Source organism: Drosophila erecta, unplaced genomic scaffold, assembly GCF_003286155.1.
Source record: "Drosophila erecta strain 14021-0224.00,06,07 unplaced genomic scaffold, DereRS2 tig00000055-arrow-pilon, whole genome shotgun sequence".
In the NCBI taxonomy this organism is placed as follows: Eukaryota; Metazoa; Arthropoda; class Insecta; order Diptera; family Drosophilidae; genus Drosophila; species Drosophila erecta.
In genome coordinates, this window is record NW_020825200.1 from 21,752,359 (window position 1) to 21,773,190 (window position 20,832).

At 35.2% G+C, this 20,832-nt stretch overlaps 1 protein-coding gene across 2 annotated transcripts in view; it reads left to right on the plus strand.

Annotated features, from left to right (window-relative positions):
- LOC26526662 (dynein beta chain, ciliary) overlaps positions 1–20,832 on the plus strand; it is a 505,182-nt gene that overhangs the window by 129,515 nt on the left and 354,835 nt on the right. For both annotated transcript variants that reach the window (XM_026979208.1, XM_026979207.1), the window contains exons 3-10: positions 4,392–4,565; positions 4,624–4,883; positions 4,938–5,277; positions 5,334–5,599; positions 5,659–6,226; positions 6,282–6,394; positions 6,447–6,738; positions 6,794–6,947. In XM_026979208.1, the coding sequence (XP_026835009.1) occupies positions 4,392–4,565; positions 4,624–4,883; positions 4,938–5,277; positions 5,334–5,599; positions 5,659–6,226; positions 6,282–6,394; positions 6,447–6,738; positions 6,794–6,947 (2,167 nt within the window). The remainder of the gene's footprint in view (positions 1–4,391; positions 4,566–4,623; positions 4,884–4,937; positions 5,278–5,333; positions 5,600–5,658; positions 6,227–6,281; positions 6,395–6,446; positions 6,739–6,793; positions 6,948–20,832) is intronic.

Sequence of the window (20,832 nt, forward strand, 5' to 3'; positions counted from 1 at the left end):
CTGCCGTACATAGTAGCCATGAAGATAACCAAAATTACATTTCCTTTACGGAAAGACCAATAAACTACTTATAGTATATAAATATAGTATAGTCAATAGAATTTGTCAAAGACGACAATAACAATACAGAAATAAGAAAATATTTTCATAAAACAAAACTTAAAATCCATTATAAAGAAATGACAAGTGCGTATGCAAAAGTATTAATAAAAGATTTTTTGTACAAAAATTTTATTTTGTGTACGAAAAATAGCGAAATTTATTTTCATAATGAAAAAGATTATGAAAATATTATGAAAAAGATAATGAAAAAGACATTTAAAAACTCCTACATAGAAATTGTCGGTCCGAACAACATAACTAAAGTTATGAGATCAACCACTAAATTAATAGATGTTGAATCATATTCAAAATTTAAAGAAGTAATAATAAAAACCCACAGAACTCATACATCCAGGTATAGAAAAACAAAATAAAATTTTTTTAGAAAAATATTACTACCCAGACTATCAAAAGTTTATACAGAAAATTATTAAGGAATGTGAAGTATGTAACATGTGCAAAATTACGAGTTAACACCAGAAATTTTCAATCCTAGAGAAAAATTATCGATTTTTATTTAATCGATAATAAAACATTCCTGCCGCCTTTATTGAATTCAGCTCTAGGGATTGGCTCGAAGCAAAAAAAACTTTACTTAAAATTGTAAATGAAATAGGAAAACCATCCGAAATAAAAGTCGATTAAGATTCAGCATTTATGTGTACTGCATTACATTTATGGTTAAATTCCGAAAATGTGAACATTAACGTCACAACAAGTAATAATGGAATTTCTGACATTGAGAGATTTCATAAAACTGTCAAGAAAAGTTAAGAATTATAAATACTGAGTCCGACCCAGAAAATAAAATAACCAAAATTGAAACCATACTCTATGTTTATAACCAAAAAATTAAAAATAATACAACAGGTAAAACACCAGCAGATATTTTTATATATTATTTGCAGGAACACCTGCACGTGACACCCAGCAAAAGAAAATTAATAAAAATTAATAAAACAGAAAAAGAAAATGAATGAAATGTATTCCATGTATACCCAAAACGACCAAGGCAATCGAACATAATTACACATTTTTGATGATCCTTTACTATTGTCTATTATGTTTTATGCAACATGTCCAAGGACAAAGTCATAAAGTTAACCCAATTCAAGCCAAAAATGGCTACCTTATATTTAATACTGGATCTATATTTTACCAATCAACTACTACTTAACACTACTTATCTGTAAATATTACAAAAATAGAACAAACATAAACTTTATCCCAAGTTCAATATTTAGTAGAGAAATTAAAAAGAAAAAAATGAATGGCATAAAAATAGCAAAGCGTAGCAAACGCGGCTTAGCTAATTTTATGGGGACCATTTATAAATAAGAAGAGCTAGAATAAAAAATTCATATTTTTGTCTGAAAACTGCGTCCAAGCTAATGAACTCAACGAAGTTAGAAAAACAGTAAATGAAGGCATAAAATAATAAATTTAGGATATTAAATGCAATAAATGAAGGCGATCAAAGATTAAACATTTTATTTTTAAATTTACAACAGTTTACTGAGTATGTAGAAGATATTGAACTTGGAATGCAGTTAACAAGATTTGGCATTTCCTAAATTACTAAAACAGGATTATCTAATTCATAAACTCAGAAAAACTATTTTGTTTGTTACGCTAGCCGTTTTCTCAATGCACATGAACTTAATAATTCAGCAATAGAAAATAAACTTTTAGCCATCCAGGTATGGGGAAAAAAAAAAAAAATTAAAAAAAAATATTATTACACAAAATTATTATCATAAGTTAATACAGAACATTATTAATGAATGTGAAGTATGTAACATGTACAAAACATAGAGACATTAAATTAAATTACGAGTTAACGCCAGAAATTCTTAATCCTAGAGAAAAATATGTTATCGATTTTTATTTAATCGATAATAAAACTTCCTGTCATGTATTGACGTTTATTCCAAATATGCCGCCATAATTGAAGTCAGCTCTAGGGATTGGCTCGAAGCAAAAGAGCTTTACTTAAAATTTTTAATGAAATGGGAAAACCGTCCGAAAAAAATATTTTAAAAAATGGATAATATTAAAAATGGAATTTCTGACATTGAGAGATTTCATAAAACTGAAAAATAAGAATTATAAATACTGAGTCCGACCCAGAGAATAAAATTACTAAATTTGAAACCCTACTCTATGGTTATAACCATAAAATTAAACATAGTACAACAGGTAAAACAACAGCAGATAATTTTATATATGCAGGAACACCTGCATCCCTTTATCCCAAGTTCAATAATTAGTAGAGAAATTAAAAAGGGAAATTAATGGCATAATAATAGCAAAGCGCAGCAAACGCGGCTTAGCTAATTTTATGGGCACAATTTATAAATACCTTTTTGGAACCCTAGATCAAGCAGATAAAGAAGATCTAGAATATAAAATTCATAATTTGTCCGAAAACTGCGTCCAAGGTAATGAACTCAACGAAGTTATAACAGTTAATGAAGGCATAAAATAATAAATTTAGGAGATTAAATGCAATAAATGAAGGCTTTCAAAAATTAAACATTTTATTATTTAATTTACAACAGTTTACTGAGTATGTAGAAGATATTGAACTTGGAATGCAGTTAACAAGATTTGGCATTTTTAATCCTAAATTACTAAAACAGGATTATCTAACATATAAACTCAGAAAAACTTTTACATATTAAAACATCCACTTGGCTAAAAACGGATACAAATGAAATTCTTATATTTTCCCATATTCCAATAAAAATAATTCAAACCCCAATCTATACAATAATTCCACATCCAGATAGTAATACAAACATTTTAATAGAAAATTTACAAAATAATTTTTATGTTCAAAATAATCAAACTTATTTGGCATCTTCAAAAAATTTAATTATAAACGAATAGGCATACTTAATCAATTAATTACAGAATGTAGGTAATTACATATGTTGATTCCAATATAATATTAACTTGGAACTTCCAAAAACCACACTTAACCAAAATTGCAAAAATAATAATAGATAATATTTTTAGAACATAATAAAAGCTTTTAACTGTTCCATACAAATCGAAGACATCTCAATATCATTTACTATGTTAGATTACACACAAACGATTTATGTCAACTAAATATCACAAGCTAAAGATATTTTTAAAATCCATAAAGCAAATAATATATTTATAATATATTAATATTTAAATATACATAATATATTTCAAACATTAACTATATTAATAGTTTTAGATGTCATAATAATATTTTATTATAACTACAAATATAAGGCAATGTCTAAGACAATTATATGCACGCCTATTGAATCAAATATTGTAAACAATGATGTAACAGAAATAGAAAATAATGTAAATCCTATTTTGTATCTCAAATTATCCGCCTGAGGACAGTCTAATTTCTTAAGGATGGGGAAGTAGCATATGTACCGTAGTATAACACTTAATTACACATACTCACAAACAGTACATATGTACCACAGTACCACTTGATCACAACCACTCAATTACACCAATATCAAATGGTACATTTGCCCAGCAACACACTTAAACTTACAACCCTTGCACATAATTCAGACCCAAAGCTCTTGTTGATAATAACCATTTCGGCCGCATTAAAATAAACAATTGATTCATAGAAATAAACATGCGCCGATGGCGAATTCGTTATTCCAGCTAATCAACCAAATAGCTAACGCAGCACAAATCCTGGTAATTTTCCATGCGCAACTCTCTTAAAGAAACAACAAAGAAGAGAGCTACTCAAGCTCATATAAACAGAGCCAGAAAATGAGGTTGAGCAATTGATTAAAGATAAATAGTTGAACCTAGAGTTTCTGAATAAAACACCAAGGGGAGAAAGTAATAAGAGAACATGGCCAGTTCGACTCGGCTATTAATCTTGATCAAGAATACTAAAAGCTAGAAAGTTGAGATAAGGCATGCAGATTTCAGAGACTAGACGCAGCGCAGGTTTGTGATGTTGCCCACTCTAACTCCCACAGACCTCCCAAAGCTGCCCCTTAAAACTGTTGAAAATGTTTTGAAATTTTTGAATTTTTTTATTAGTATTGTAAATTTCTATCGATTTGCCAAAAAAATTTTTGCCAAGCCCACTATACCGCCTTATCGTTTGGAAAAATGTGATTTTTTTTTTTCTCCATTTTTATAGATGCTTAGAAAAGCTGAGTAACGGGTATACCATTCTCTCTTCTTTTATTTATTTTTGGAGTCGCTGTTGAGTTTTTTGGTTAATATACCTGAAAGCCAATAACATTTTTTTTTTTTAATAGGATGTTGTTATAGACTTTTTGAACAATCCCATAAAGAAACGGATAATATTCACAATCAACTCCGGTGGGCAACTTTATCCATCCTATAGCTTTCCAGTCAAACCACGGTCTAAAGTTGCTTACTTTATTCGGTACTTAACACCACTTCATTTAACTGAAGAAAATATGCTTAATGTGAGTATAAAATAAATATGCTACATTATATATGATATCTAATTTTTTAACAATTTAGTCGCTTCTTATTGGTGATCTATTACCAAATCCATTAGCAAATTTATCAATACTTTGCGATGAAGTGTTTTTTCCACTGCTAAATAACACAGTAAATCAAATGGGATGGACCAATGTGATCGCAAACGATATGAAGACAGAGTCTCAAGAAATGCGAAATGGAATTGCCCAGATGAAAGGGCTTGTTATAAACCGTACAATTTTTCCTCTTCCTATTTGCATGGATGAAGTCATGCAAGCCGCTCCAGCTATTGCCCATGGGTAAATAATGTAAATGAAGTTTATACTGTATAAGATTTTGGTTGCCTTTTTCAGTGATATTTCCGTAGTAAACCCTCTAATGAAGCATTCGCTTGAATTCATGGTGGTAAAGTGGCTTGATTCCGTTGAAGACCTCGTGAATATAAAAGCTGGAGAAAAGATATACTCAAAAGAAAATTTTCCACTACCAGAAGCAATATTTTCCTTTTGGGAGTCACGTTTGGAAAACCTTGAGAGCTTGGCTGAGCAATTAGGAGATCGGCGTATAAAGACTATTGGTTTTGTTCTTGAAAAAATTCAATCAATTTTCGAACATTCTTATCGCAGAATTGTTGAACTAGTACTTGAATCTTTGGCAGAGGCTAGAGACATAACTAAATGCTTGTCCCCGTTGGTACATAATATAATTTTTCAAATTACTACTTAAAAATTAAACAATAATAATTTTAGAAAAGGAAAATGGACAAGTTTGAGACAAACGATATGGATGAGAACCGACAGGATATTCGACCAATTATGCTAACTATTGGATTAGTGTGGGGTCACTCGCGGTATTTTCACACTTTGAATAACATGACACTTTTTTTTAACTTGTTTCATAACTCTTTAATCGACTGCGTCAACAGAACAGTAGAGCCAGATTCCATATTCCAAGGTGATGTCGACGAAGCCTATAAGAAATTGGACATAAATATGCAGCACCTGGAGTATTACAAGTAGGTATCAATATTTCAACTCAATTAAAAGAAAGGTATTGATTTATATAGTAATTTAGATATATATACAATGAATGCCGAAACTCTCTTAAGAAATTTAAAATAGGTACAACATTTAACTCTCAGGATTGGACCTGGCATCCCGATGAAATATTCGGTCGATTAGATAAATTTTTGGTCCGAATGGAAGAGCTAAAGGATCTATTTAATACTGGCCGCGATTTTCAAAAATTGGAAAAAATTGTAATGGGGGGGCTTAAGGGCAGGCAGGTAACTTCCGCTCTTGAGAAAATTCTTGAAGAATACAACAGCATATATCGTGAATGGACAAACATTCAGTACAACCCCATTGACCCGGATGCAGAAAATTCTCAGTTCCAAAGAGACCGTTTAAGCTTTAAAGCTAAGACTGATGTAATGGAGCGCATGGTATCATTTCAGTTTGAAAAAGCTCTTGAAGACACACATGATTTGCTTTTGGCAGGCTCATTACTTCTTCGACCTATTATCAGAAAACACGTTGAACCCCTGATGCATGTTATTGTAGATGATTTCGAGGAAGAGATCATGTGTGTTAAAAAAGAATTTAACAGCTTCAAGAACGGTTTTATGATGTTTGGATTAAGTGTGAGTACGAAGTAATTTTAAAAATTATTATTCTTTATGTTGTGGATTTACTTAGGAGCTTCCAACGGATGATTGCTTTCCAAAGGTTTCCGGTGCTATTTCGTTTCTTAAAAAACTTAGGCATCGTATCATTGGTTTGCACAAGGAGCACGAACTTTATGAATATCCGTATGTAGAGAATAATAATACATGTACGAATTGAAAAATTTTTTTTTTATAGACTTTTTGACAACGAACGCGGAGGTTACGTTTCTGAGATTTTTAACCTTATGGTACAAGAAATAGATGACTTTACGAAAATATTATTAGACAAATGGACTATTGAGTGTTGGCAGGGCATTCAGCAAGATATCATTCTAACTCTGCTTGAAAAAGATGAGACAAATAAACTAAGGGTTAACTTTACTGAGCGACTTATATTTGCTCTAAAAGATATTAAAGTTGTCCGACTTCTTGGCTGTGATGTTTCCAGTAACTTGACAAAATTCTTTAGTCGGGAAGACGAGCTTTGGGTAATTTAAACTTTAAAAAATAATTGTATTTAATTTAATATTTATTATCGTACAGCAAGCTCGTATTAAGCTCATGCGGATTGCAGAGTGGTATAATGACACATTCGAGCGTGCACACCCCACCGAAAAACGATTAATTGCAGCGGAAATGATTTTGATCGAGGAGCAAATGAAGCCTTTACTCGATTCCATTAAGTGGAGCGCATATAGTAAGTTTTTGTAATTGACGGATTTATTCTTTTAAATGTCTTGTCCGCAGTTCATTTTATTACCAAGGTAAACTCCTTAGTCTGTTTCTTCAATATTTGTAAAATCTACTTTTCACTGAACGGCTCGATGCGCAACAAGATAGATGCAATATACGAACGAGCCAATTTATAAATATAAGTAAGATCAGCTAATTATGTGTTAAATAAGGATTGAGAGGGAATTTCGCAGTATACACCCCAGGATGTCATTAGGAGCTTTTTTTCACGCTGCCATGGTCAACGGGATTTCACAAAATAATAATATGTGTCAGCATGGGGTTGAAAATTTCTGCTTTTTTATTCATTATTTTGTATTCAATAAGCTTCAATAATCTTCGCATCCTTAATTTATCTTCCCATTTTTCTTAATAGTTCTTATTCTTAGAATAATAATAATATATAATAATATAATAGGTTGGAAAATATCTCCCTTCCGCTTTTTTGCTCTTTATTCAATGCCTTATAAAAAGTGTTACAGTGATCGGATTTAGTTCAAATATGCGCCGTTTTGTTCGATAATCTGTTTCCATCTAGATGACAACTTCATAATACCTCCCTCGTAGAAGCCCCCCTCCTTATTTGCGAAGAACTCGGACAGCCACTTTTCACAAGCCTCTTTTGAGTTCAACTTTACACCACCAAGGGCATTCGCCATGGACAGGAACAGGTGTTAATCACTTGGCGCTATGTCCGGGCTATATGGTGGATGCAATAAAACCTCCCATCCGAGCTCCCTTAGCTTCTGACGAGTCATCAACGAAGTGTGTGGTCTGGCGTTGTCCTGGTGGAACACTACACCCTTCCTGTTGGCCAATTCTGGACGCTTCTGGTCGATCGCCTGCTTCAAGCGGTCCAGTTGTTCGCAGTAGATGGTAGAATTAAGCGTCTGGCCATATGGGAGCAGCTCATAGTGGATGATTCCCTTCCAATCCCACCAAACACACAGCAAAACCTTCCTGGCCGTCAATCCCGGCTTGGCCACTGTTTGGGACGATTCACCGGCCTTCAACCACGACCGTTTTCGCTTGATATTGTCGTATGTGATCCATTTTTCGTCGCCAGTCACCATCCGCTTCAAGAATGGGTCGAGTTCGTTCCGTTTCAGCAGCATATCGCAGGCGTTGATTCGGTCCAGAAGGTTTTTTTGCGTCAAATCATGCGGCACCCAAACATCAAGCTTTTTTTTGTATCCAGCCTTCTGCAGATGGTTTAAAATGGTTTGGTGACTAACTCCCATCTCCTGGGCGATATCACGAGATGCCACATGCCGGTCTAACTCGATGTATTCCATGATTTGATCGGTATTTGTCGTCAGAGGTCTTCCGCCGGCTGGCTTATCCATGGTGTCGTTTTCACCGGCTCTGAATCGTCGAAACCATTCCTCCGCGGTTCGAAGTGATAGAGTACCATCCCCCAAAACACCATTAATCTCACGGAACGTTTCTCTGGCGGATTTGCCTTTAACGAAGGAAAACTTAAAAAAAGCGCGAATTTCGGCGTTAGTGAACTCCATGTTTACACGTCTATAACTGTTGAACGCAATATCCAAACTAATCATAGCATGCATAGCGTCGTTTTGTAGGTTATGTCAAGACCTTTCAAATTATGTATAGTATAGCTCTGTAGCGCTTTGTACATAGCCGCGAAATTCAAAAGACAAAAAGGCGGAAGGGAGATATTTGCCAAACTAATATATTCATTTTTGTCTACTATGGTATTTGCATTTAAATCTGGATTATACATTTAAACATATATCATATAAACTGACGGAGATGTATATTCTTGTCCCACATGGTAAAATCCACTAATAAAATGGCTTCCATAGGTCTGGGGTTAAGCTGAAAAGTGTAATTAAAGGGACGGCTAGAAATAATGGGCACTCACCCACCACCTTATCGACCTATTTATTATTTCGTATACGGAATACTGTGATTACGGCAGAGAGTCAAAATTAGAGATAAGAGGATAACGTCTATTCTAGTTAGAACATAAAACTCTGTAGGGGTCATGCAAGTTATAGTTAGATCTATAATGATTTTAAACTATCTTATCTATCTTATCTTATCTTATTTTCTTAGAAACCTTCCTGGAATAAAGATGTTTAGTCGACTAGGCAAGGTCGATCAAAATAGTAAAAAGTCACGTTCATAACCACCAGAGAAAGACCGGTCAAATGTAGCCTAAAGTATAAAGTATATAGCCATAAAGTATAACCTGAACTCCTACCGTACGTGCGATATACGAACGCAAGTATATGCGACGTCTTTTTGAGATGCCAATTGCATTAATATTTATTTGCAAAAGTGAAAAGCTAATATTCGTAATCAGCAAATCAGCTGACTGGTGTTACCAGTCGTCGGCTAAATCCGCTGGTGGCTGTGTCTGGTTCCGATAACGAGGACCAGTATCGACATAGGTGTCGACATTATCCTTTTAGTTAAAAATTCCTCCGCCAGAATACGTAAACAGGAGAACCCAGGGAAGGAGAAACTGAAGACGATTAATCCACCACCCATCTTTATGACAAATATCAAGACTCTATCTAATAGCATTACGTAAACGACGTGCAGTATTTAAAGAGGTCTTGGTAGTAATACTATTTTTAGGGTAATGTTTTGATATGATATTGTTTCATATTAAGTAAGTAATTGATCGTTTATCGTAAAATCTATATTGGCTGTTGGAAAATCCGATGAGAGTCCTAGAGTTATCGAATATATTATCAATATATCGTGTCCAGCAGAATCGCGTTACCATTCATATAAATTGAAAACACTTGCTGAATCTCGCACAAAGGTAGAACTGACGCGGTCGTGGCTGTCTATCAAATTTGACAATAAGGTTATGGCTCTTGTTGTCTTGCTGTTGCTAATCTATTATCTTGTTGATGGATACCTCTTCAGGATACTCCTTAATCGATATTCTGATAACTGCTCCACTAGTTATCTATAGATGATATCAATATATGACCTACCGATATTTCAGCGCCATGATTTATGTTGATGATTTAAAAGGACGATTTCCTATAAGCTCTGAATTAGGGATACGTAGTTTTTGCGATGCCGGTATCGAGGCTTATATAGCCCGTGTTTACATCGTTTTTATTTCAAAGGGATAAAAATAGTCTTTGATAAATCTTATAAGTGCGTAAGCCAAAATAGAGAGATACAACAAAGTACTCTCAATAGGCACGCACAAATATTGGTAGAATGCTTAAATGAAGCACGCCAATTACTAAATATAAATAAAGATAGATTAACTATACATTTAACGCAAGCGTTAAAATTTTTAAACAAGTTTAGAGAAAACTTGTTACTAGTAAGGAAAAGGCATAATTTAAATCTGACTGTCCCTACAATATTCAACTCATCAGTTGAAATTGAAACAGGTGACAATACAGAAGTATCGGAAGACTCCGATCAATATAATAAAGAAGAGGACTCTGAACAGGAAATTAAGGATGAAGACCTACATGATCTTACAATACCGGCAACAATTAAATTGCCAGAAATAGGAGAAGAAGAAAGTTCAGAGCTTACAAACACAGACTTAGAACACAGTATGACTGACTCAGCCGCAACTTCAAGGGAATACATGCGACAAATTTCGTCCGCGATACCCGAGTTCGATGGCAAGAAAGTCAACCTAAACAGTTTTTTGACGAAAGGAGATCAGGAGATGTTAGCCGTTGAAATCATTAAGACAAAAATAATTGGACCTTTGTCATACAAAGTTGAAAATGAAAGGACCATTATTGGAATCATAAGTGTATTAAAGGCATCAGTTAAAGGCGAATCACCTGATGTCATTAAAGCTAAATACACAACAACGTGGTAGTGGTAAAACTGCAGCGCGGTATACCACAGAAATTGAAAATCTACGTAGATCGCTTGAGGCAGCCTACGTAGATGACGGACTAGACACAAACAACGCAGATAAGTTCGCGACGAAAGAAGCGATCACTGCGATGATAAAGAATTGCGATCATGATAAGCTCAAGACAATTCTAGAAGCAGGTAACTTCAGCACTATGAATAGTGTAATAGAAAAATACATACACTGCTGTACGGAAATGACCGGCAACTCGAACAATGTTTTCTTCTATAACAATAGAGGACATTCTCGAGGAAAGTCATCGATCAATAATAGGTTGGCAAATATCTCCCTTCCGTTTTTTTTTGCTCTTTATTCAATGCTTTATAACATTACAGTGATCGGATTTAGTTCAAATATGCGCCGTTTTGTTCGATAATCTGTTTCCATCTAGACGGCAACTTCATATACCTCCCTCGTAGAAGCCCCCCTCCTTATTTGCGAAGAACTCGGACAGCCACTTTTCACAAGCCTCTTTTGAGTTCAACTTTACACCACCAAGGGCATTCGCCATGGACAGGAACAGGTGTTAATCACTTGGCGCTATGTCCGGGCTATATGGTGGATGCAATAAAACCTCCCATCCGAGCTCCCTTAGCTTCTGACGAGTCATCAACGAAGTGTGTGGTCTGGCGTTGTCCTGGTGGAACACTACACCCTTCCTGTTGGCCAATTCTGGACGCTTCTGGTCGATCGCCTGCTTCAAGCGGTCCAGTTGTTCGCAGTAGATGGTAGAATTAAGCGTCTGGCCATATGGGAGCAGCTCATAGTGGATGATTCCCTTCCAATCCCACCAAACACACAGCAAAACCTTCCTGGCCGTCAATCCCGGCTTGGCCACTGTTTGGGACGATTCACCGGCCTTCGACCACGACCGTTTTCGCTTGATATTGTCGTATGTGATCCATTTTTTCACCATACGCTTCAAGAATGGGTCGAGTTCGTTCCGTTTCAGCAGCATATCGCAGGCGTTGATTCGGTCCAGAAGGTTTTTTTGCGTCAAAACATGCGGCACCCAAACATCAAGCTTTTTTTTGTATCCAGCCTTCTGCAGATGGTTTAAAATGGTTTGGTGACTAACTCCCATCTCCTGGGCGATGTCACGATATGACACATGCCGGTCTAACTCGATGTATTCCATGATTTGATCGGTATTTGTCGTCACAGGTCTTTCTTTCCATGATGATGCTTCCATGGTGTCGTTTTCACCGGCTCTGAATCGTCGAAACCATTCCTCCGCGGTTCAAAGTGATAGAGTACCATCCCCCAAAACACCATTAATCTCACGGAACGTTTCTCTAGCGGATTTGCCTTTAACGAAGGAAAACTTTAAAATAGCGCGAATTTCGGCGTTAGTGAACTCCATGTTTACACGTCTATAACTGTAACTGTAACGCAATATCCAAACTAATCATGTATATTGATTAATAATAGCGTCGTTTTGTAGGTTATGTCAAGACCTTTCATATTATGTATAGTATTGCCAGATACGAGCTCTGTAGCGCTTTGTACATAGCCGCGAAATTCAAAAGACAAAAAGGCGGAAGGGATATATTTGACAATCTTTATCAATAAATTATATATATAAAAGTTTACCAGATATATTCAAATATAAAATATAAAGTTTTTTGAAAAGTCAATAAAAATTTACATTTGTGCTTTCAAATCCTTTTCAATTAGTCGATTTCATATTGTTCGACTTGACACTGATGTCTGGAAAGTATTTTTCAGGTCTGTCCACGACATAAAAGAATTTTTTTTGGATGTTTGAATCAAAAGGTCGTCGAACTTTTGGGATGTGGCTCGCTTCCTGCCCCTTTCTCCTTCGTATCTTTATAATGAATCGCGGAAAACACTTTTTTTGCAGAGCAGTGCATTAGTTCAGCAATTTCCCTTATTGTTTTTCCTACTTTTGTTTGGTTTTTTTATTATATCTTGTTCTACATCTGAACAATGCACTCCGCGCCCCATTCTGAATATAAAAGCCGAAACTAACCATTTTTTTTACAAAATCACTTATTATGAGCTAAACATCCGTAATACCAAAAATCCGCCGATACCAAATTCGTTATTCCAGCTAAGCAACCAAATTGCTAACGCAGCACAAATCCCTGCCTAGTAATTTTCCATGCGCAACTCCCTTAAAAGGGCGTAGTTATTGGCGCAGTCTGTGGTCCTATTGAATCTTCCCGCAAAAGAATCTTCGTGTATGATTTAAAAACTTCAACTTCCAGCTATTGCCATATAAGAGCTCTGTAGCGCTTTGTACATAGCCGCGAAATTCAAAAGACAAAAAGGCGGAATGGAGATATTTGACAATCTTTATCAATCAATTATATATATAAAAGTGTGGGCATGGCAGTTTTAGGCGTTAGTGGGCGTGGAAAACATTTTTTTTTTATCAAATTTAAAGAAATTTACCAGATATATTCAAAATTAAAATATAAAGTTTTTTGAAAAGTCAATAAAAATTTACATTTGTGCTTTCAAATCCTTTTCAATTAGTCGATTTCATATTGTTCGACTTGACACTGATGTCTGGAAAGTATTTTTCAGGTCTGTCCACGACATAAAAGAATTTTTTTTGGATGTTTGAATCAAAAGGTCGTCGAACTTTTGGGATGTGGCTCGCTTCCTGTCCCGTTTCTCCTTCGTATCTTTATAATGAATCGCGGAAAACACTTTTTTTGCAGAGCAGAGCATTAGTTCAGCAATTTCCCTTATTGTTTTTCCAACTTTTGTTTGGTTTTTTTATAATATCTCGTTCTACAGCTGAACAATGCACTCCGCGCCCCATTCTGAATATAAAAGCCGAATCTAACCATTTTTTTTACAAAATCACTTATTATGAGCTAAACATCCGTAATACCAAACATCCGCCGATACCAAATTCGTTATTCCAGCTAAGCAACCAAATTACTAACGCAGCACAAATCCCTGCCTAGTAATTTTCCATGCGCAACTCCCTTAAAAGGGCGTAGTTATTGGCGCAGTCTGTGGTCCTAGTGAATCTTCCCGCAAAAGAATCTTCGTGTATGATTTAAAAACTTCAACTTCCAGCTATTGCCATATACGAGCTCTGTAGCGCTTTGTACATAGCCGCGAAATTCAAAAGACAAAAAGGCGGAATGGAGATATTTGACTATCTTTATCAATCAATTATATATATAAAAGTGTGGGCATGGCAGTCTTAGGCGTTAGTGGGCGTGGAAAACATTTTTTTTTTGTCAAATTTAAAGAAATTTACCAGATATATTCAAAATTAAAATATAAAGTTTTTTGAAAAGTCAATAAAAATTTACATTTGTGCTTTCAAATCCTTTTCAATTAGTCGATTTCATATTGTTCGACTTGACACTGATGTCTGGAAAGTATTTTTCAGGTCTGTCCACGACATAAAAGAATTTTTTTTGGATGTTCGAATCAAAAGGTAGTCGAACTTTTGGGATGTGGCTCGCTTCCTGTCCCGTTTCTCCTTCGTATCTTTATAATGAATCGCGGAAAACACTTTTTTTGCAGAGCAGTGCATTAGTTCAGCAATTTCCCTTATTGTTTTTCCTACTTTTGTTTGGTTTTTTTATAATATCTCGTTCTACAGCTGAACAATGCACTCCGCGCCCCATTCTGAATATAAAAGCCGAAACTAACCATCCGCAATACCAAACATCCGCCGATACCAAATTCGTTATTCCAGCTAAGCAACCAAATTGCTAACGCAGCACAAATCCCTGCCTAGTAATTTTCCTTGCGCAACTCTCTTAAAAGGGCGTAGTTATAGGCGCAGTCGGTGGTCCTAGTGAATCTTCCCGCAAAAGAATCTTCGTGTGTGATTTAAAAACTTCAACTTCGTAGCAAAAAAGTGTTACGAGAAGTGACTTATTCGCTTAAAAAAATTTTAAAATCAGTTCAGCCTGGTAGCCCATCATAAAGGTGTTACCGCTATTAGAAGTGCAAGTTCAAAACCACTAATGAGCAACTGAAGCCCAATGTTGGACCTAAGTGTAGCCCGCAAATCAAACAAGCGTGACCGCTACGTGGAGTGACAAAACTTGAAACCCCAGTGCAAAGTGCGCTTACTAAGTTAAACAACAACAACAACAACAAAAAATCACATCCCTGTGTGAAATGGAACAGTGCGACAAGTGTAGTTACTGTCGGAGAATCACCTCAACCAAGCACTAGGTCAAATTAGGCAAGTGCCTCTATTCACTGGAGTGATACAAGAATTGGTCTCGTTCATTAAAAGGATTGAGTTCATATTGCAGCTGTACCCAACGACGGATATCCGCCAGACCCATGTATTCTATAGTGCTCTAGAAATGCAGATTAGCGGCGATACCCAATGGGTGTCCCATCTAAGTGCGGCAAGGACTTGGATTGAGCTGAAGGAAGTATTAATATCCGAATTCAAGACCCAAACACCGTTAGAATAGTTACTAAGACGACTCTACAATACCACATTCACAGGATCAGTGCGTAAGTTCATCGAAGAAATTGAACAGAAATGTTTTGTAATTGTCAACAAATTTGCCTTAGATCAATTAAACAATCAAATATACACGAATGCCATGAATAGTAATGTAAAAGATATTATTGTACGAAAACTTCCAGATAGATTATTTATGTAATTGGCTAGGTACAACAGCAGATTAAAACAAATCGCACAAGAGGAATGCGTTCATGACATCTCATTGTCCAGGGCTCCAAAAGCTTCGGTTCACAGAGCCGAAGGGGAAGGTCCTCCTCTCGAGCAGTTAATTGGGAATATGGCCGAAACATAGCCCGATCGTTGTACAATCAAGCTTACATCTATGCTTGCTGTAAGGACTGCTGACTGCCGAATCAACGGAAATCAAAAACCTATTCAGGGAATCGCACAAAAACTAAACATAATCTTCCCGCTCGCGTAAAATTGAGAGCATAAAAATCTAAAAATAGAATTCACTTGCTTGTGTGAGTGAAAACAGTAAACAAAAAAGTGTGCATTTGTGCGTAGTTGTGCTAGAAGACGATTTTCGGTCCGAAATCAATTTTGATCTTAGAAACGAATTTGATTAATTTTTTGGTCAATTTCGTTGTAATATAAGCTAAAAATATATTATTTAAAAATTGATGCCGTGACTATTAATTTTTTTAAGTTGTTTTAATATTTTTTAGTTAAAATCGGCGCTAGAATTAGCTACCGTTTACATATAAAGATTTTTATTATTAATTATCTGTAATATATGTAATTTTTGGTACCCAGAGAACATCACGGGGAGGACATTACAATTGTAATGTGGTCGTATATTTACATGACCTTCGAGTCGACTTGAAATAATAAATGTTAAACATTAAAATATTTCCATGTTCCCCAACTAAGATAGTTTTCTAACTATTGCTTTTCGATATAAATTGCTCGTTTTTTTAAATTCATTTTATTAAATTTTTGTACAATATATATAATTATATATTATGTTGGTAATTTTTATTAACTGAATAATTACAACACTTTATTTTTGGAGAACACCGACCTTCTTAATTTAAGTCTCAAACTGAACTCATCTTGTTGATCTAGATTGATAACGTTCAAGCCTCGGGTTCGAGGTTTTCAAATATGGACTTTGGATTTTAAGATTAGGGAGAGAGAGCTATGGAGTTATCTGCATTTCTCTTGGAGAAGTGCATTCGCTCTTGGATACAAGTGCTCTTAGATTCTTAAGATTTTGTTTATTTGAAATTTAAAACTTTTGTTTTCGAGTTTGCGCGTCCGAACTTTGAACGTGGGAACTTGACAATTAGGCAAATAATGTTTAGTCTTCCAATGGGTGATTTATTTAAATAACATCCTCTATTCGTATTACTTGGGGTTTTTCCGCTTGGTCTTGGTGCTGGGATTCTGCTGACAGTTTTATTCTTATCTAGGGGCAGAGTACATAAAGGGTAATATGGGGTATGCTGATTTACAATTGTGAGGTGTAGTTGTGTGTGTAAATAAGTAGGCATGTGCTTAAGTCTAAGGGACTTATGGATATGTCACTCCCCCAACCTTTGTTTTTGGCCTGTCCTCAGGTCACTAAATTTGGACAATTTGGGTACAACATAACATTATGTGATTGAATTAAATTGTTTTCTGCTTGAATATTATCAATAGTTACTGGGTGCGGATGTTCTTCTTTTGGCTTACAATATTTTATCAGTACAGAACTAGGCTTATAGTTGCAATTACAAAAGTTGTCACACATATTATTTGGAATACATTGTAGTATTTTTATTATTTCCTGGGTTTGTAAATACTCTATGGGTTCTAATTTTGTAACATTATTAGTAATGTAAATTGTTTGTGTAAAATCTGCTAGATTGTTTGAAATTATGAAATCATCAATTTGGATTGTACAATTTTTAATCCTTACAATATTATTTCCTGATATTACAATTTTGTTGTTAGTGCAATCTTGATTCATAGTTGTTTCTGGTAGATTCCGTGTAATTGGTATATTCGGTTCTATGTAATTGATCAGAACATTTTTATGAGGGTTAGTGTATTTACACTGAATTTCTTCTTGTTTAAACAACTATGGATTTGTCATATATTACTAGCTCTTTTTCCTTATGGTATACTTGATTATTGAAAATATAGAACTTATCGAATATTTGCTCAGTTAGAATATTATTATGTTCATCTGGGTACGGGACTACTTGAAAGATTGGAACTTTTGTGACTTCGCTTGGAACATTGGAAATAATTAAAATCTCGTTTGTATCTGTTTTAAGCCAAGTTGATGTTTTTATTTTTAACATTTTTTCTGAGTTTTCTGAGTTTCAAGTAATCATGTTTTAAAATTTACAAGATTAAAAAACAAATAAAAATATCACGCAACAAGTTTTGGACATTTTGTGAGCATTGGAGTGGGCGTGGTAACATATCAAAACAAACTTGCGTTGCGTTTATGTCTCCGAAATTTAAATCTACGAGTAACGGGTTTAATAAAGATATATAAACTTTCTATACACTTTCAGTCCAACACAGGGTAAACAAAGCATATAGAGTGCTAAGATCTAAATAAAATCCCTTTTTTTTTCTTCTTTTTTTATTTACAATTTGCCATAAGCAAGTTTGACAATAAGTAGATTTTATAATTAATCTTAAATTAAAACAGGCAGTAGTTATCCATTAAGCCCTACTACATACTCTATGCATAACACGTTTTAATACTTAATGCCTGTCAGGGAGATCGACGTTCTGACGTTATTATTATTATTTGCCAAACTTAAGGCTAAGTTATTTTCATGGCTTCTTAGTGTGTCCACATATTTTTTACTATTTGCTATTTCTTCCTTAACATAAGGGATTCCTAAGTCTTTATGGATACTTCCATTTGAGATATAAAATGGAGCATTAACAATTTGTCTTAATATTTTTGATTGGTAGCGTTGTAGAATCTCAATATTTGAGTTGCTGGCTGTACTACAGAGCTGTATGCCATAAGTCCACACGGGCTTTAGTATAGCTTTGTATAAACGGACTTTATTTTCCAGAGTGGTTGCAGATATTCGGCGAAGCAAGCAAGTCATCTTCAAACTTTTTAAATTTAGTTTCTGGCCCTTTGCTTTTACGTGGTTTTCCACGTTAGTCTGCGATCGAGGTGCAAGCCATGGGTAAGAATGGGTAAGCTCATTTGGCAGGGTGACTCGAGAAAGTTATCAACTTCCCTTTCTGTTTGCGGGTTATCGATATCATTTGGCTTAAATATAGAGTGCAGGAGTAGCTTATCATGTTCGTCATCAGATCTACACCATTCGCCATTACAGTTTCGGACTACTGTGTTTCTACTGTTTTTTCTTAAAGCTGACAGTAGTTTGTTAAGATCAAATGCAGCCTTGTTATACGATCTTTTGTCGGCAGGGTATAGAGTTTCTTGCCATCTTTTACGCAGATTTCTGTTGTGTTGTATTTGTTGTCAGATTTCAGCTGAGAGATAGAGCTGATTTATTTGTGAGTTTCTGGCTGGAAGCTTCGTACATATGTAGCTTGCTTTAGGGATCTTGTTTGTGAGAAGCTCAACAGCATGGTCTATCTCCTCTCCTGATTTTAGCGAGATATCCAGACTGATAGCAGTTTCCAGGTAGCTTTTAAACGCATTGATATCAGTATTTGCAGAAATTACTCTGTATGGTTTTGTCAATATATGAGCTACTGTGCTGTATGTCACTATTAATGGAGAATTTTCTTTCCATTATTCGCATGTATGATTGTGGGATTCCAAAGTATGCTACGAAGTGTCTATTAGGTCTGGTTTTGTCAATCTGGAGCTCCACCAGGGGTGCTTAGCATTGAAAAAATTTCTTTAAATCTGCTTCTTTGAGAGAAAATTTTGGGGGAAGATAAATTGCTGTTACAGATACGTCCGCATGCATACGTTTGATCTTGACCGTGGCAGCCTGCAAAGCATTATCTCTAATGCTGTCCATAATTTAAAATTTTAGGACGTGTTTAATTAAAATAGTTTAATTAAAATAGCGCCACCATGAGCTCTGCCCGAGAGGTAGTCAGTTCTAATTATATCATATCCAACAACCTTGATATAAGATTTGCTGGTGAAGTTGTAGTGTACGTAGTTCGATAGATTTTTAACTAGTTGGTCTTTTAATAGTGGGTGGTAATTACTAATAAAGAGGACCTTGTACTTCCTTCGCTAGGGATGCGCACTCTTGCTATGCTCGGGTCTAGCTCGCCGTAGGTCGGGGTTCTTTTAGCTTAGGATAGTACGAAACGCTACTACATTTTAATAAGTGCGTTTTACTCATAAACAATATTCAAAACTGGACTATCGATTTATAAAAGAAATTGCTTTATATTGATACTACTGATACACGCCGACACGTGTGAAGATAAGCTACAGATTCTGATAAGTATTGGGAATTTGGATGTTAATAATTCCCTAAGTCTTTACCCTCCCTACTATGACAACGCTACTTAAAATATTTACATTGTCCCTTGGCCAAGTTCAAAATAACTCTACCACATATTTAAGAAAGTGTTCAACATAAGTACTCGACAAATTATTAAATCTATTTATTCACAATTCATTCTTTTTCAATATATCTTCAATCATAATTTCATTTGTATAAATTCAGTTTAATAAGCGGTTCCATTAAATCTCTTTTACAAACTAACAAATTTTAATCTACGCATAATTACCCTAGTCATTCTCTACTCTTCATTTTCGTTTATATTCAGTGAGTAAAATAAAGTATATAAAAGTAAAGTATAAACAAATAGTCAAAAGTAATTGAAAACATAGTTACATAATCTTTAGTCAAATGCAGATCCTATTTTATTTAGACGTTCGAGTGTCATTTTGTGGAATTTTAATATAGGTAATTCATAATAGGGTTTTTAATCATTGTTGTTTTGTAGTACTCACGACCTTAAATATCCACTCCATGATGTGCGTAAAGTTGGGCCCAAGTTCACGTTGACATTGTCGAGCTGTAGGTCAAACTTTAAAGGTTCTAAGTTAAATTCCTATTCAAATGCCAAAAGTTCCGTCAATCTGCGAGTATTTAATTCATTATTAATGGCAATACAAAAGAAAATCCAGAATCAAAACAAAAGACCTTAGGAAACCGCTGGCTGCTACTCTGCGTTGCGATAAGACGGAATCACAAAGTTAGACCTCCGTTGGTCATAGGAGATGATCTTCACTGCGTGACGATGATGATGTCCAAATATAATTAAATCTGCTCCAGTCGTCTAAACTTCGGCATAGCTGAATAATCTGGATGAGCTCTAGCCTTCCAATATATTTGGCCAGTTATCATTCGGCAGGTGGCCGGTTGCGTGACTTGTTGCTGAAGGTTATGTCGCCTCGTGGCCTATTCTTGGAGCGAACGGGGTTTAAACCATGAGCTGATGCGGGGGTAGACGAGACGGGGGGTAGTCGGCTGTAGAGCAACCAAATGCTCTTATATAGGCCTGGCCCTCCTTTAT